This window comes from Mesoplodon densirostris, chromosome 2, assembly GCF_025265405.1.
Source record: "Mesoplodon densirostris isolate mMesDen1 chromosome 2, mMesDen1 primary haplotype, whole genome shotgun sequence".
Lineage (NCBI taxonomy): Eukaryota > Metazoa > Chordata > Mammalia > Artiodactyla > Ziphiidae > Mesoplodon > Mesoplodon densirostris.
This window is the reverse complement of record NC_082662.1, coordinates 29,919,724-29,937,859: the sequence shown is the minus strand read 5'-3', so window position 1 is coordinate 29,937,859 and position 18,136 is coordinate 29,919,724. Positions and strand designations below refer to the sequence as shown.

At 45.6% G+C, this 18,136-nt stretch overlaps 1 protein-coding gene across 2 annotated transcripts in view; it reads right to left on the bottom strand.

Annotated features, from left to right (window-relative positions):
* The window catches only part of LOC132483771 (protein argonaute-1), a 30,745-nt gene extending 21,380 nt beyond the window's left edge, over positions 1–9,365 (bottom strand). For both annotated transcript variants that reach the window (XM_060089479.1, XM_060089480.1), the window contains exons 1-6: positions 9,145–9,365; positions 4,001–4,184; positions 1,624–1,744; positions 995–1,176; positions 461–597; positions 102–236 (exon numbers count right to left, since the gene is read on the bottom strand). In XM_060089479.1, the coding sequence (XP_059945462.1) occupies positions 102–236; positions 461–597; positions 995–1,176; positions 1,624–1,744; positions 4,001–4,184; positions 9,145–9,169 (784 nt within the window). In that variant the 5' untranslated portion in view covers positions 9,170–9,365. The remainder of the gene's footprint in view (positions 1–101; positions 237–460; positions 598–994; positions 1,177–1,623; positions 1,745–4,000; positions 4,185–9,144) is intronic.
* Between the last annotated feature and the right edge of the window lie 8,771 nt (positions 9,366–18,136).

Here is an 18,136-nt window from a genome sequence, read left to right as displayed (position 1 = left end):
CCATGCTTGGCCTCTCCCCTGAATATATCCCAAGGGGATTTCCTTTTAGGACTAAAGAGAAAGTAGCACTGATTCCCCTCCCCACCTGGTTGGGTCCTCACCCTTGATCTCCTTGGTGAAGCGCACACGCTGAGAGTCCGTGAGGGGCTTGGGCTGCTCATCTATGTTCCTGATGTCCAGCACCTCACACATGAACTCAATCACTGGCTGCGCCTTGTAGAAGGCAGTGGCTGAGACTGTGGGGACATGGTAGGTAAAGCTCAGTTCAGGTTCTGTCTTCCAGAATAAATGGAAGCACTGCTCTTTACACCCTCTTCTTTATAGGGTATTGGGATGGGGGAGGGGTCCCAGGGCTGTAGGGATTAGACTAGGAGTGTGGTTACAGAGCTGGGAGGGATGAGGCTGGGAGTGTGGTCACTGGATGCAGGGTGCCCCTGGCTCCATAGCTCTCCCCACTCACCATCAATGTTGAGCATCATCTTCCACATGGCAGGGCGCACAGACTGGTGAAAGCCGAACCAGACCTCGCGCCCACCCCCCAGCGGGTGGTAGTAGCCCTCAGGCGGTGAGAAGAAGGAGCGGCCCACAGGGGTGTACCTGGCAGGGACAGGCAGAGAACTGGTCCCTCGGGCACAGGCCCCCACCCTGTGAGGCATCCTGGGCACGGAGGAGCCCTGGCCTGGAAGGCAGGACACCAGGGCTTTAATTCCAGCTCTGATCCTTTACTAGTTGTGTGACTGACCTTGTGCAAGTCTCTCCCCTTTTACTGCCCTGCAGGGACAGATGGGGTGAGGTCCAATGATATGTAAAAGGGACAGGGCCAAAGCTTTAAACCATCTAAATGTATATGCACACTTGCCTGGTATATGGTAGGGCTTCAAAGAATTTTTATTTGAAAGGCACAAGGTGGGACCTTAATATATGCTCATTCCCCTCCTCCTCCCACAGCACTTCTGCCACCACTTGTAGCCCAGATACTAACTACACCCAGTACCTCATGGATGCCAGGTGCCTCATGGCCACATCCAGGGCTTGCACAGACTCCAGGGGAACAGGGATCTGGCCACTAACCAAGGCCTCATGCAGCATGCGCCAGCTCACAATGGCTAGCCACTTGATGGAGACCTTGAAGATTCGATCCTTCCCTTCCCCAGGGATTGTCACCTCAAAGTCAACCTTCAGGAAAGAGAAAGGGATGAAAGATTGCTGATGCTGTCCCACGGTCCAATATTCCTTGCCTTGCCCCTATTATCCTTCACCCCATAGATTTCCCAAGAATCTGCTTCTTAAGCTGATAGGGACTCACAATGAAAACTTCAGAGTAAATCCAGCCCCTTAGTCTCCAGCCACCTTGGCTCAGCGTATCTGTCCCTCTCAACCACACTTAGTAGGAAGTCCCTTAGGTCGATTTTAAGCCTAATCTCAGTCTGTTTGGACAGGGACAGACATACAGGAGGCTAAATAAACATCAGCTCAGCACCTACCCATCCCTCACCCTAAAACACATTTTCTCAGCACAAAAGACGAAAGGGATCTCTGGACTGCCAGACTCCAAACAGGCTTAGTTGAGTCCTGTCCCTCCCCAGACCCCTGACACAGGTCCAGCCTGACTCCCAACCTTACCCGTTCATTGCCAATGGGCAGTGCTGTGACAGTGTAAATGTTCTTCTTTCCATCATACACGGGCTTGCGATCACCAAAGATCTGAGGCTTGAAATGCTGGACCATGTATTCCACCACTTCCCTGTGGGGAATGGGAAAAGCCAGTGGAAGCTGAAAGACTGCCACTTCAAGCTCTTGGAAGTAATTTAAACTCCAAGCCATGTCCCATCTACTATATTCTGTCCTACCAGCTACTAATCTCTATTCTAAGCAGTGCTTCTCAAGCTTCAACATTCATATGAATCACCTAGAGATCTAAAATGCAGATTCTGATTCAGCAGATTTAGAGCAAAGTCTGAAATTCTACGTTTCTAACATGCTCCCAGGTGATATTTTTGGTCCTCGGATCACCAAGGCTCCGAAGGACCTAAAAGAATGGTTGTGAGTGCCTTCCGAGCAGAGGAGGAGGCTGAGGGGAGAAGGGCTTAATCTCAGGGTCTGTCCAGAATCAGGAACAAAATCTAGGCTGTTCCAATCCCCAAGCTGATGATCAAGAAAGGTAGATGGGAAGAGACCTGAATTGGAATAGGAATAAAGTGTGGAAGAAGAACCTCATCTCTTCCATCTCTCTGAAGTCCTTAGTTCTACCACCCTGTTTTCTCTCCATTATCATCTCTTTATTGATTTCACTTCCCGTCCTCTGCTACTTAGATTCCAGAGTATCCATCTAGCCTTCAAAATCCCAGTCCATCCAACTATCTGAACCCTTCGCTTTTTAAACCAAAGCTCTTGAATACTATTGGATAAAAAGACTCAAACTATACATTGGAAGCAACTGTAAACACATGGTTTTAATGCCAATTAGGCCTCAGTGCTGCCCAGCAATCTTTTTCATATCTCTGATTGCTTCCATCCTCATAAATTGTGTCAAACCTTCTCCACTACCCCCCTAACGACAGAATCCACTCCTACCTCAGACCAGAAAGCATCTTTAATAATTTTGAAAGGAGTAGAACAAAGAAGGCAAGGCCACCCTCAAGTTCCCAGACATATAAACAAATATTTATATACACTTGCCTCTTTTCCTCTTTCTTTCCTCTCACACGTGAAATATCCCTTCCATATACAATTTTTAAACATCTGAAAATATGTTCAACTTCACTCAGTAGAGAAATACAATTTCAAATTAGACCAAGATATAATTCTCTACTTATCAGAATGCCAACAATTAAAAAATCCAATATACTGAATTGGTGCGGATATGGGGGGATACCTTACTGATGGGAGTATAAATTGGTACAACTTACCTTAAAAAAAAACTGGCAACATCTCAAAAATTTTAAATGTATTATGCCAGCAATTCCAGCCTAGGAACTTATCCTACAGATACACTTGTATTTGCGTGCAAAAATGTATCTATATTAATATTCTACACAGTTTCATTTTTGTAGCAAAAGTTTAGATTCAACCTAAATGTTCTTGAATAGATTTGTTAAATAGGTTACAATATATCCATTCAATGGAATATCTATGAAGCTATGCAAAAGAATGAGACAGATATGTAGGTACTGATATGTATTACTTTCCAAATTATATTGTTCGGTGGAAAAAAGCAAGGTGCAGAGCAGTGTATATAAGATTCTGTATTCTGTGTGCTTTAAAAATGTTCTATAAACATATATGCTTGCATATGTATAGAAAAATATCTCGAAGTGTACTCAAGAATGGTAATAATGAATGCATCTGGGGAAAGGGACTAGGAGACAGGAGGCCAGGGTAATACGAGACATTGCTACTCTTCCTGTAATATTAAATTTTTTTTTTACATTGTGCATATATATATATGTCCTCCTGCCTCAGCAAGGACATCCCACTCATTCCTCTCCTCTCTGTCTTGTACCTTTAACCTCTCCTGCACTAGCTCCTTCTCGGTTTATAAACATACCCATGTCTCATTCTTAAAAACTTTTCATTTATTCATTTCAACAAATAATGAAATGCAGTAGGCACTATACTTGACCCCTATAATCTTCTCTAGCCAACATATTCCCTCTCTCCCCATGCTTCACTATCAAGCTATCTAGAAAAAAGCTATCTGTTCTCACTATCCCTACCACATTACCTTCCATTTATTCCTTAACTCACCGTTAGATTACCAGCCCAACTCCTCTACTGAAACTACTGTGGCAAAAGGTACCAATTGTCTCCTAATAGCCAAATCCAGTGATATTTTTCAACATTTACCTTACTTAGAATCTCTTCCTCAAGAACTTTCTTGAATTTGGTGATATCACCCTCTACTAGTTTTTCTTTTACACCTCTGGATTCTCTTTTAAGGCTGTGAGACTCAGGAAAATAAGGACTACTGGACTTAGTGGCTTAAATGTGCATTACTTACCGGTTGACTCTGCGAGGACACTTATCCGGCTTGATATCCACCTCGTAGTGGTAGACGTCAATCTTAGGGATGTCCACTTCAAAGTAGTTGGCCAGGAGCTTGATTGGTTTCCCCACGGTGCCAATGCCAGGCCGGCGAGGTGCCTGGAACACCTGCTGCAGGGGGGGCAGGTAGGTGCCTGCAGCTACAAGACAGAGAGGCTGGTGAGGGTAGAGTCTGGTAATCTCCTTACCACTCTGATCAGAGAAGGCACAAGGCCTCCTAGAATGGGAGCAGCAAAGTGTAGGAAAAGCCCCTTTCCTGCCTACCCAACCCAACTGAGGGCTTCCACTGGCTGAAACAACCCAGGCTCATTTTTTAAAAACTGTTTCCAGTTAGGAAAATTACCCTTGTTGTCTATCTTAAATTCATCAAATGAGTATGTAATATCTTCCTATTACATGTTAAGTAGACGGGCTAAATCTGGCTCTAGTAACAAAACTCTTTCTTCCCTCTACTAGATGAAGACTCCTTCAGGTATCTAGCAGACCAAGAAAGCCTTATTATCTGTCAGCCAGATGCTCACTTCACTCATCACCATCCTGAACACAAAACAGTATCATCTTAATGCTTCTCTGCACTGCAGGTAGGAGGAGGACCTAAAGAAGGCCAAGTGCTGGGGCGGGGGGATGGGGGGAGGCCACGCAAGGAAGAGGGCAGTGTCTGAGAAAAGATTAAGGCAACCGAATGGCTGAGGATGGAGCAGAAAAGGAGAAAAGGCTAAAAGGACAGATTCTGGAGACTAAGGAAAGGAGAGAGGCTGAAACACGGAGCTGGTGAAGAGGCTGGAACTGGAGGTCACAGCCCAAAAATGCTTGAACTGGGAAGGAGGAAAGGCTGGAGTTAGGGGCTGGGGCAAGATAGTTTAGAGTTGAGAGCCTGGGCAAGAAGCAAGGCTGCAAGTGGGGAGACAATGAAGAAGTTCAAAAGAAGAAAAGGCTAGGGAATGAAGACAGGCTAAATATAGGAGACTGAGGCAAGAGTAAACTAGAGTAGAGGACTTGGGAAGGAGGGGAAGACATTAGCATCCTGGAGAAGACGAGATTACTGCTTCTGGGAAGAAGAATACAAGGTTCTTTCCAGGCCCACAGCTCCTTCTACACAGAGAGCCCAGACAGTAGCAGAAGGGGTTTAAGACAGAGGCAGCCCTTGGGAAAGGGCTAGGGCAGGGCCATCTCCCACTACTTTCTCCTCTATTGCCACCAGTCTGATTTCTGCCCCTGGTTTTATTTTCTAGCTTGAGGGGAAAGGGAAGAAAAGAGGAAACTGCCTAAGAGAACCCTCTGTCAGCATCTACTATTGTCTTTGCCAGCAGAGGACCAGCCCAGGTGGGAGGAAAGAGGGACAAAACAGCCCAGAACCTCCCATTACCAGAGATCTGCTTTCACAGTTGGCGAGGCTGGGGGGATGGGGCATATCCTCAGCCGGGGGGTCAGGAAGAGGTCAGAACCATTCAAGGGAGGGGCATGCTTTCCAGAGCTAAGCTGCTGTGTCTCCTTCTAACCACCTGTCAAGCCTACCCTACTCCAGAGACAGGGAAACACAGATGGGAATGGTGGCCCAGCCTGGGGAGAAAAGGCCTTCAGGATTCAGCTACCTGGGGAAGGGAAAGCTTAACTACTAGCACCTGGCCACATACCCCAGAAAGAGCTGAACAGAAATTATACACAAGCCATAGATAAACATATACATCCAAACACATACTTAGACCTGGACAGTGTACCTTCATACACATACCCCTCACCAGCCTAGATTGTGAGTTCTTCAAAGATACAGACTGTATCTGCCTTGGTCACTGCTAAATCTCCAGTGCCTGGCATATAGGTGTTCAATATACAGATACTAAATGAATTAACAAACAGATCCATAGACACACCACAAAGAACACACAAGCATACACAGCACACAAACACACAAACACCTGCACACTGCTCAGAAACAATTATAAACCCAGCACAGGACAAACATGACCCTAGTGGAAGTAGCTGGTAAGAGATACCCTTTCCCTCCCCAAGTTCTTACATTCCATTCACCTCCTTAGCCTCCCAGGCTGAATATTTGTTAGGAGCCTTGGGAGAAAGACATCCCCTAGAGCTAGGGGCTGGGTAGAAATGATGGGGGATGGGACAGACACTCTAGCCTCAAAGCTTTCTCTCCCCCAGAAACAGGACTACACACTAGACTTAGCCTTAGGCACCCTCCACTCCTAGGAGGCTTTGGAAAAACAGGGAGCCCCCACCCTCCCCTTCATACCCAAACTAGGGAAGGCAGGAGGAAGAGAGAACCTCTCTCCCACTCCACTCCCCTGCAAGCCTTACAGCAGTACAAAGTTCCTCCCCTAACCCCACCCTGCCCCCAGCTTTTAGTCTGAGAAAGGGAGACACTTCCCTTCAGACCCAGACAGGGACAGACGGCCACTTTGTGATGCAGATGAGGGCCCCAGCACAGAGGACAAAGCTTGGGCCTTGGGGGAAAGGGGCGGGGCCCTTCCCTGCAGACAAAAGCAAGGAGGGAGGGGCTATGAAAAGGACACTCCCCCTCCCCCATCCTCAACCAGCCCTGAGAAGGAAAAGTAACAGAGCTGAAAGGCCTGGCTCAGGGATTCCTTCCCTGCAGTTCTGAGGCCCACATACCTCCCAATAAGCTAGCCAAAGACAAACTCAAGGCTGGGTTAGCTGTCCGGTAAGCAAAGAGTAAAAGGCCAATCGTTCCAAAAAGAATTTGTCCACACACTGAGTACACACAAATTATTAAATATCCACACATGTGCTTAACCCATTTATGTTCACACTGGAATGTGATTCAATTCAAAAAATAAAGACGTACTTGTGTCAGGGCCTACACATTCGTTGGTTCCACAGATAAATCAGACACCACCTCTACCCTCTGGGAGCTCCCAGTCCAGTATATGTGCTTGTAACACACCTGAGCACAGAAGGCACACCTGGCCCAGTGAAGCCAGCAACAATACCTTGCTTTGTGTACATACTGTGTCCTCAAACCTCCAAGAAAATAGTCCGAGCCTAGGAAGGAGACAGTTATGGGATCCCTCCACTCACAGCTTCCATGAATGAATTTCAATTACACCTTTTGATGAGGTAAAGCCTGCCCCATTAGGCTACAGCCAACTCCAGATACCAGGCTCTAGTTCCTTCCCTAGAAGCTATAAATATGTAGCATGAACCAAAAAAGAAGTCAACTTTTTCATCACTCTAGAGACCATTAGGAATTCATCATAATAGATCATTAGCAGTCTGGTATGGGTGCCAGCTCCCAGCAATCCATCTGGACCTCTGTGACCTCTACTACTCTAGTCCCTGGGTTGCTGCAAGTAGTCTCCAGCCCAGAAAACCAGGAGAGCTCCTGGAATGGAGAAAGGGGCCTAAGGGAAGGAAGAAGTCGTTTTCTGAAGTCAGTTGCTCCCTGCATTCCACCTTAAGGTTTACACAGCCTTTACAAGGTTGTTTTTGTCCTGGGGAAAGTAGTCACTAAGTACTTATAGATCACTGAATGGATGACTGAATGAGTCGGCAGGAGCTATTTCCTTAAGGGGATTAGATCTGGTATAAAAGACAAAGATGCTTCAACCAGAAATGAAATTCCTGTCCCAAATGGAAATCCTATTCCCACCCCGAGATCAAATGGAAGGAAGTAGTGAGACAAGACCTAAAGGATTCCCAGGTCCAGACTGCTCCTCCCATCAAACAGGTAAGAGACAGGACACAGGAGGTGCCACCACTACACAACACACAGGGTCTCTGGTCTTCTTGGGACAGCCTTGCCTCAGTTTCTCCTCTATTCTTACCGCCTTTTCTCCTGATTGTAAATAAGGAGAAGTTAAGGCTATCACCTGGGACACCATGGTGAAGGCTATAGACTTCCCCCTATCCCAAACAACTTATTTGTGACAAAAGGCTAGCTTGACGACCTTGGGTCTAATAACATGTCCCTGACAGTTTCTGGGGAGTAGGGAGAGGAAAAAGAAAAGATACTCAGTGGGGGACAACAAACATAAAAATATTAAGCTATAGAAAGATTAGGCTGTCGACTCAGGAGACATTCAATAGAGAGGTCATTTTCCTTGGATTAAAAGATCCCAACTCTGCTCACTGTTGGTCCGGGCAAACCAGGCAGAAAACCCCTTCTAGGTAAACCTGGTCCTGGCCTTGGTACCTCAGTAACCAACACATTTTTTAAGGCCTGTCTTCAAGGAGAACCCGTCCATAACCTAAAACATTGCTTCCATCCCAGTCTTTCCTCATCCCAGTGGCAGAATAAGGCACTTTAGCAGTTTCCCTCAATCTATTCTTGGCAAATTATGACTGAAGGTTTTCAGGGCCAAGTGCAAGAGCCCCAAGATGGGGAAGGGGCCCACTTCCACTTGTACTCTGCCAGCATAACCTAAGAGAGACTGCAGCCCAACAGTGCGCTCCTTTTTCCAAGCCAACCTGCGGGTCTGGGGGTGGGGGGTTCGGGCGGCCACGCCCCCACCACATCGGGCAACCCGTTCCAGCTGCCACCTCCGCGCATGCTCCGGCGCCTCCGCTCCATCTCCCTAGATTGGGTGGTGGGGGGGGGGATCCCGGGGCTGGATCCCCACCCACTGCCCCCTGACCCTCGCCCCCGCGTCAGGCCCGGCCGGGGCGGAGCTCACAGCCCAGCTCTGGCGCCTTCTCCCAAAAGACATCAGCCCAGCCCAGTCCGGCTGAGCCCCCGCCCCCGGCATGCGGCAGCTCTGGGCCCATCTGTGTCGACCCCCTCCTCTCCTGGACACCTGGGGCCCGCCCCCTGCCACCTGCCGGGCCTCTCCCTAGGCCTCCCGGGATCTCCGAGTGTCCCTACGTGCGTTGAGGCCCTTCTCCCAGAGCACTTCCCACCTCTAGGAGTGCATACAGCCTCCTTTGATAAATGGCCCCCGTCTCAGAGCTCCCTTCACAAGGTTTCCCCCGGAACTGCACACAGCCCCCTTCAAACTGGGCCCCCCATCTCATAAGAGCCCCTTTCCTCACTCAGGAAACCTTTCCTCACTCGGAAATCCTGCTCTTCACGCGGGAGTCCCCTAGTCCTTGGAGCATGCACTGTGCCCCTCTGCCGGGGGCCCTTACCTGCTCCCGAGGGTCCCGCTTCCATCCCATATACCCGTGCGGAGGTCAGGCGGCCCGGAGACTGTGGAGTCCAGCGTGAAGGGCCTAGGTACCCCGCACTTTAGCTGCTTGGGCTCCCGGGCCGGGCTCGGCTACCCCCCCAAGCCCGGCCGCTCGCGCCGCCGCCCCCGCAGCCTCCGTTGCAGCCGCCGCCGCGGAGCCTGCAGCAGCTCCCCCAGCTAGCGCCCGGCCAGCTGCCAGTGCGCAGGCGCGACCGCCAGGCCCAGGGGGCGGACGGGAACGAGTCAAACGGGGCGCTCCGACAGCAACAAAGGCCAATGGAGAGGGGCGGGGGCACCGGGGACCGGAGGCAGCGGCCCCTGGCGGTCACCCGTCGCCATGCAGCCCGGCTAGAGGGCTCCGGTAAAGGCGCCGCGGAACCACGCAGTGGCTTAAGTGGGGCGGGGCGGGAGGACAACCCCCCGCAGCAGCCTCCGGCCTTGTCTTTTCCCCAAACCTGTCCCTCCAAGCCTACACACAGCCTCCCCCCTTCACACAGGGCCACGCGCACATTTCCACCTCATTCCCAGGTCACCCTCACACACTCCGAGAGCCCCGTCACCCAGGGGCCCTGCCTCCCACCTCTCCTCCCAATCACCCTCATCCTTCAAGCTTCGGCTGCAAGCGATTGCCTCCGCGAAGCCTTTCTCCGTCCCTAGTCACTGAACTCACTGACGCCACCCTCTCTTCCAGGCCGACTACCGGGCGCTGAGACCACAGATACGAAGGAGACTGCCTACCCTGGAAGATGTCGCAGTCTCAACTTGAGTGCAGCTCCTGAGCTCTACCTGCGGGACCTGGGAAACACCTGTCTCCACTTTCTCATCTACAGCTTACGCCTGAACTCAGTCAATCCGCTTCTGCCCTCACCATGTCACTTAAAACACTTTTTGTGTCGAAATTCAGAGGATAATTTTCAACTCTTATTTCTCTGCAGCATCTGACACTTTGCCTCTCCTTCCTTTTTGAGGCTTCTACTTGGGCTTCAGCATTTTCTGAGGTCTCCTATTGCCTAAGCCCTTTTCAGCCTTCTTCAAGCGCCCCCCTCTTGCTTTTGATTCATTAAATAACAGTGTTCACCATGGTTTCAAACCCAGATCTCTTCTCATTCCACTCCCCACTTCTCCCTTAAAGGTCTCATCCATTCTTATGGCTCAACTATCCTTCCAAATCTCTATTTCCAACCATGTCTCAGACTCATATTTCCAAGTGTCTGCTGGACAGCTCCACCTGGATCTACCAGCACTTCAAATTTCAAGAGTCCAAAACCAAACTCTATCTTTCCCCCACAAACGTGCTTGTCCTATACCTCCTGTCTCTGCGAAGGGCACCTTCATCCCAGAAATGACAGTTTCTCTCTCTCCCTTGCTTCTTCCCCTATACAGCTGTTCACAAAGACCTGACATGGTTACCTCCTGAACTGCTCTCGCATGATCTCCCTGACTTTCTTCTGATGGCTCCTTGTGTTGGTGCAGACCTTTACCATACCTTGCCAAAAGTATCACAATTACCTCCTTGCTGGTCTCACGGTTTCGGGGAACATTTCTCCTATTTGGTCTGCATCAATTGATAGGTGGTAAGAGACCCCAGGTCAAACATCACTTTTCCATATATTCATTCATATGTATGCATCCATCTGTATTTTTTGATGCCTACTTTACACTAGATGCTGTGCAGAAGGCTAGAAACTTAAGGGAGAGACCATATCCAGTCGCTACCCATTGGGAAGATTAATTTCTGACACTTTTCATAGTATGCTTTGCTTTTCTCTAGAGAGGTTCTCAAATAGCAGACATCAAAATCACCTGGAGGGCTTGTTAAAACACTGAATGTTAAGCACCGCCTCCAGAATTTGTGATTCAGTAGGTCTTGAGTGGGACCCAAAGAATACATGTTTCTGGTAAGTTTCCAGATGGGGCTGCTGCTGCTCATCTGGGGACCACACTTGAAGAACTACTGCTCTACAAGATAAAGTTAAGAACAAAGACTCTAGAGCCACACTGTTTTGGTTCCAATCCTGGTGCTGCCATTTACTAGCTGTGAAAATTACTTAACTTCTCTGTGTCCCAATTTCCTCCTCCCCTATTTTAGGGGGTGAAAATAGTACCTACCTCATTGGGCTGTTATTAATATATATAAAGACCTTAGAACAGTACCTAGAAGAATGCAGGTGAAGTATTGGCTACTACCATAATTACTGTCTGTCTCTTGTACTACATTCTAAATTCTTTAAGAGCAGGGACCATATCAGATGCACTTCTGTCCCCCCTTAGTGGTTGGCACAAGCTGTGCCCAGAATGATCAGTAAATTTGGGATGATCTGTATCAAATAGATGGCATCAAAACATCCTCAGAAATAGCAAGATCTTTGCCTTGGTGTAACTAAGCTAGAAGCTCAGCATTCCTTAAGAAGAGTTTGAATCCCCTGTTCTAAATATGAAGCCTCACACTTAACTTTGTGGAAAGGCACTGGTCACTATTCTGATCCACCTCCAAAGTGGCTAGTGAAGTCAAGCCTGGCCCTGGCCTTGCAGGGTCTCTCTGCAGAGTGTCTTCATCATCAAGGGTTTCACTCTTGGCTAGGCAAAGTGGTAGAGTATAAAGGAATTCCAGATAGTATCTTGTTTTCTTATTCAGACTTCTTCCAGTAACTCCTGATGTACCTTCCCAGAAAGCTATTGGCTCCTTCTGTTTCCAGTTCAATCCTTCCACCTCAATCCATAGCTAAGTCACACCCAAGAACCTCTGCTATGCAGGCCAGACCTCAGATCTTTCCACTTACACAACTTCCCTAAACCCAGAGTTTCCTGGCCCCAAAACAACAAGAATGGCCTAAGAAAAAAACTGTATCTCCATCTATACTTTCCTTTTTTAAAATATAAAAAAAACAGCCTGGGAACAATGAAATCAAGGTAGTATAGTAGACATAAAACAAATCGTATACCCTATTATCAGAAAATGAATCACTAACACCTCCTGCATGCACCATCTCTTTTTATCTATAATATAATGTATTTCTTATATAATATTTCTGGAGATAATTTTAAAAATCAGAAATCATGAACAATGGAATTAATAAATGTCACCTGGTACTTTGAAAAGACTTATGCAATTGGTAGACTTTTTAAAATTATGCTATCATTGACATACATAAACTGCACATAAAGTATACAATTTAATCAATTCTAACATATGTATCAACCTGTGAAACCGCCATCACAATCAAGACAGTGAACATATTTATCTCCCCAATTTTAAAACTCATCACAGAGATTTAACAAATACAAAGGAATTTTTTACATAACTATAGACTAATGAATTTGATACCTGATCAAAAGTTTAAAAGACAATTTTTTTCCTTTAAAAAATTCAAAACAGAATAAAAAGCAAGAATTGAGCAACAATTAAGGAGGACACTGAGAAAATTATCAAAAATTACCAAACAGCATCTGGCCCAGAAGGTTTACTGTGTAATATTTCCAACCATTCCTTAAAGGGATAATTCTGTTCCATGTTATATGAATGGTTCTAGAACATGAGAAAAAGGGGACTTTTCCTAATTTGTTCACAATAGCAGATAAAGATCCACATCTCTTATCATATGATGATATTACAAAAAGAGATCTCAGGAATATGGATGCAAAAATCACAAGTCAAATACTAGCCTACAGAATTCTGTAAGAGATTAATTAAAATTAGGATAATAATATTAACACTTAACATTATTAAGTATTTACTTAATATTAAGTGTCAGGCACTGTTCCAACACTTTACATAAGTTAACTCACATTATCCTCACAAAAATCCTGGTGCATCATAGAACATATAGGTGTGCTTGGGCTAAGAAGCAACAGGTAAATAAACAGCACAGGCAGGTCCTATCATTAAAAATAAAGACACAGAGGGACTTCCCTGGTGATCCAGCAGTTAGGACTCCATGCTCCCAATGCAGGGGGCCCGGGTTCGATCCCTGGTCAGGGAACTAGATCCTGCATGCAGCAACTAAAAAAGATCCCACACACTGCAACTAAGACCCAGCGCAGCCAAATTAACTAATTAATTTTTTTTAAAAATGAAGGGCTCCCCCGGTGGCGCAGTGGTTGAGAATCCGCCTGCCAATGCAGGGGACATGGGTTCGATCCCTGGTCCGGGAAGATCCCACATGCCGCAGAGCAACTAAGCTCGTGTGCCACAACTACTGAGCCTGTGCTCTAGAGCCCATGACCACATCTAGTGAGCCCGCGTGCCACAACTACTAAAGCCCACGTGCCTAGAGCCCGTGCTCCACAATGAGAGAAGCCACTGCAATGAGAAGCCCGCGCACCGCAACGAAGAGTAGCCCCCGCTCGCCGCAACTAGAGAAAGCCCGCACGCAGCAACGAAGACCCAACACAGCCAAAAATAAATAAATTTTTTTAAAAACTAAAAAAAAAAAAAAAATGAAGACAGAGAGGCTAAGTAACTTGCTCAAGATCACATAGCTTGCAACTGGCAGAGGCAGTACATGAACCCATGCTGGATGGTTCCAGGGTCAACACTCTTCACAACACTATATGACATTATTATTAAAAGAGCAGCATATCACAAGCATAAGGGTAATTCAGGAATGGTTCAAAAATAAATATATACCATATATGTAGATTAACAAAAAATAAACAGGATAATTGTGATAAAAATACTTGATAAATTTTAAGACCCATTCTTAATAAAAATAATTAAAATCAATCATCCTTAACAATAGAATATCTATCTTTAGCTAGTGGAGAAGCAGAGATGCTTTCCTGTGTGTTTTTTTTTGGGGGGGGTGGTACGCGGGCCTCTCACTGCTGTGGCCTCTCCCATTTTGGAGCACAGGCTCCGGACGCGCAGGCTCAGCGGCCATGGCTCACGGGCCCAGCGGCTCTGCGGCATGTGGGATCCTCCCGGACCGGGGCACGAACCCGCATCCCCCACACCGGCAGGTGGACTCCCAACCACCACGCCACCAGGGAAGCCCTGCTTTCCTGTTTTTAAGGAATAAATGAGGTCATTCTTCACCACTGATACTATTTTAATACTGCTTTGGATATTTTAGCCAGAGCAGAGGGAGTCAGAGACAGAGAGAGAGAGAGAGAAATAAAATTGAGTATTTAAGAAAAAATCTTTATTGCAGTTGTTGCAATTATATAATAGGAATATACAGTCTTGCTAATTTTAAAATTAGTAAGACTAAGTGGAAAGATTCAAGAAAATAAGCAAAAATCTATAGCATTCACTGCTGGTATAAGTAATAACTAATTAGAAACTATAAGGGTAAAATATCTCATTTTAAATACTTAGAAATAAATTTAATGAGAGATGCTTGTGTTCTATGAGAAAATCTGTAAGAATCAATAAGACATAGAAAAAAGTAAGTTAAGTAGAGTTGACAGTGAAAACTCTTAAAGAGAGTTTTCTTAAATAGAAAAAGTGAGTTAAGTAGAGAGAGATGCCAAGTTCCTGGATGGAAAAACCAAATAATGTAATGATGTCTGTTGGACCCTTGTTTTCCAGCCCCAAGTTCTGAGGACTAGCATCAGGTATTTCCATCATTCCCTGTGTATTGAGCTTTAGAAATACAAAGAGATAAGGATGTATTAGAGCCAGTTCCTACCCCTAAGAAGAGACAAACATACAGTTGAGTGCTATTTAAATACCATGTGAGATACATTTGTAATTTTAGATTTCTAACAGCCACATTATAAAAAGTAAAAAGAAACAGGTGAAATTAATTTTAATATTTTATTTAACCTCCAAAGATTATCATTTCAACATGTCATCAATATAAAAAGTTATCAATATTTTACATTTTTTATATAAGTCTTTGAAATCTGGTGTGTTAAGACTAGCCACAAATTTAAGTGCTTAATACATGTGGCAAGTGGCTACTGCACTGGACAGCACAGATGGTCATTTCAATGCAATCCTGAGTATGACAAAGGCAAGCATGGGTGCCATGGGAACTAAGAGGAGATATGTCTAACTCAGTCTGGGATAATCAGGGTAGGTTTCCTAAAAGAGATACCTACTTAAACAGGCCTGGGAGGATGAGCAGGAATTAGCCAGGCAAAGGAAGGATGCGAGAAAGGCATTCTAAGCAGCATTAACGGAGAGCATGAAAGTAAGAAAGAGCACTTATACCAGGAACTATCAGTAGTGCTATCCTAGCATAAAGAAGGAAGCAAGAAACACTGAGAAGAGGCTAGAGAAGTACACCATTCCCAAATCTGCCCATTCTCTCCCCAGCCTAAGCCAGGGGAGGGGCAGCAGGGGGAGGAATGGAAGGAGCTGTCCCTGGTTCTGACATCCAAGGCAGATTCACAGTGTAGTTCCACCCAAGCTGGAACTGACCCAGATCAAGTCTACTTCTTTGGGCTTTCTACAGCACACATGGAAGCCCCAAAACCCTACACCTGGGCTGGCAGAACAGGAGAGTCCTTTGGATAGGCTGGCCCTGAGTGGGTTAGAGAATCTTATGAACATCCAAGTCTAGGAACAGAACTCTGGGATATTGAAGTTAAGGGTCAGGTATGTCCAGGAAAGGCATCCTCTTTAAAATAAAAGTAGATGTAGACATACTATACCAAATGAACCCCAAAGATGGTAGTCAACCTGTGGTGTCCTATCTTGATCCCTTAGTGAACGTAAATAACAACTCAACTTTCGACCCAGAATCTATCTGGGTGGATGTTACCAAGCTGCTGATCAGTGGAAAGGATAGGGGCAGAATTAACTCCTATTATCTTCCTTCACCTCCATTAATACACAAGGGGGCTCAACGGAAAAGTATTTTTAATAAATATGGCCTCAGTATATCAACGGGCAAGGAAAAAGACTGTCTGCATAAGTAGGACTATATAATTATCATTCATTCTTAAGAAAGTCAATATAGAATAATAATCCTATATCTTTTAATTTAAAAATTTTTATTACGTACTCAGTGATCAAGATATTGTGATGGAACTGATACACTGGTATTTTATACCAGTACGATCCTTTGGAAAGCAATTTGGCAATATTTATCAACAGCCATGAAACAACCATGTTTCTGCTCTTTGACTTATGATATTCTACCCAGTTACATACTGAAACATTTGGAATCAGACAAACCTGGGTCAAATCTCAGCTCTACCACATGTAAACATGTGATCTCAAGCAAAGCACAGCCCCACTATTAATTGTAATTTCCTCATTTGTAAAAATCTCATAGAGGACTTCCCTGGTGGCGCAGTGGTTAAGAATCCCCCTGCCAATGCAGGGGACATGGGTTCGATCCCTGGTCCGGGAAGATTCCACATGCCATGGAGCAACTAAGCCCGTGTGCCACAACTACTGAGCCTGTGTTCTAGAGTCCGCGAGCCACAACAACTGAGCCCACATGCCACAACTACTGAAGCCCACGTGCCTAGAGTCCATGCTCCGCAACAAGAGAAGCCACCACAATGAGAAGCCCGTGCACCGCAACGAAGAAAAGCCCCTGCTAGCCACAGCAAGAGAAAGCCCACACACAGCAACGAAGACCCAATGCAGCCAAAAATAAATAAACAAATATTTATTTTAAAAAAAAAGAAAGAAAGAAAAGCAAGGAAAAGATAAACCCAAATTTCAAGATGGCAGTTACATCTGAGAGGGAAAAGAATGGGACTGGGTTTTGAAGGAACACAACTCAAAAGGTAAAGGTTAAAAAAAAAAGCAAAAACACAAAGGTAAAAGTAATATTCTCTTTATCTTTTCTTTTCCTTTTTTTTTTTTCGTAAACTGAATGGTAGGAGGTTGGGTTATAGGTGTCTGTTACAGCATTCTTCTTTATATGTATGTATGTTATAAATATTCTCTTGTAACTATCTATGTGATATTAGGCAACTTATTTAGTCTTACTGCACCTCAGTTTTCTCCTCTGTAAGTCAGGAAAAACAATAACACCCACACCTATAAGGCTGTTGGGAGAATTTAATTGTTTAATATTGATACATATTAAAGTGCCTCAATTTAATGTGTAAACGTTCATTTACTGCCTGTTTTCAGTGTGGTACTCTGTACCTCAATTATACTTACTGTCCCCCAGACTAAGACTGCTTTATCCTCTCTAGAGAATAAACCTTCAGTCTTTTTTTTTTTTTTTTTTTTTTGTGGTATGCGGGCCTCTCACTGCTGCGGCCTCCCCCGTTGCGGAGCACAGGCTCCGGACGCGCAGGCTCCGGACGCGCAGGCTCAGCGGCCATGGCTCACGGGCCCAGCCGCTCCGCGGCACATGGGATCCTCCCAGACCGGGGCACGAACCCGTATCCCCTGCATCGGCAGGCGGACTCTCAACCACTTGCGCCACCAGGGAGGCCCAAACCTTCAGTCTTCTATCAGGTTGTATATAGCAGAGATGGGCAGTCATCTGACGATTGTGAAGCGAGACAGGATCTAACAGATTTTTACCATTCTTTCAACCTATCTTCCTATTTTCAGCCCCACTTCACCCCCATGTCCAGAGATTCCTGGTGCCTCCTATTCCAAACCTGTGTGTGTGTCTGTGTGTGTGTGTGTGTGTGTGTGTGTGTGTGTGTGAAAGAAAGCTTGAGAGAGAGAAAAGGATGGTGGTCCACAGGGAAAATTATCAATAGTTTGCCTTTGGCTTTCTCCCACATCACTTTAGGATTTAGCTTTCTGGGATATGCAAAGTCAGTGACCATTGGTCCATAGGCTTCCTAACTTTCAAAATTTTGTAACTGTTTTCTCCTTTTTTCAATGTATTATTTATTTACTTATTATTTTATCCATTTATTTTTGTTTTGTGGGGTTAGTAGAAGAAACAGGTAAATATGGGTGTGTAATCCACCATCTTTAATCAGAAGCAAGGTCTCATTCTTAAATATGAGGCAGTGGAAGCAAAGGAAACCATTAACAAACCGTTCATACAGCTCAATATCAAAAAAACAAACAACCC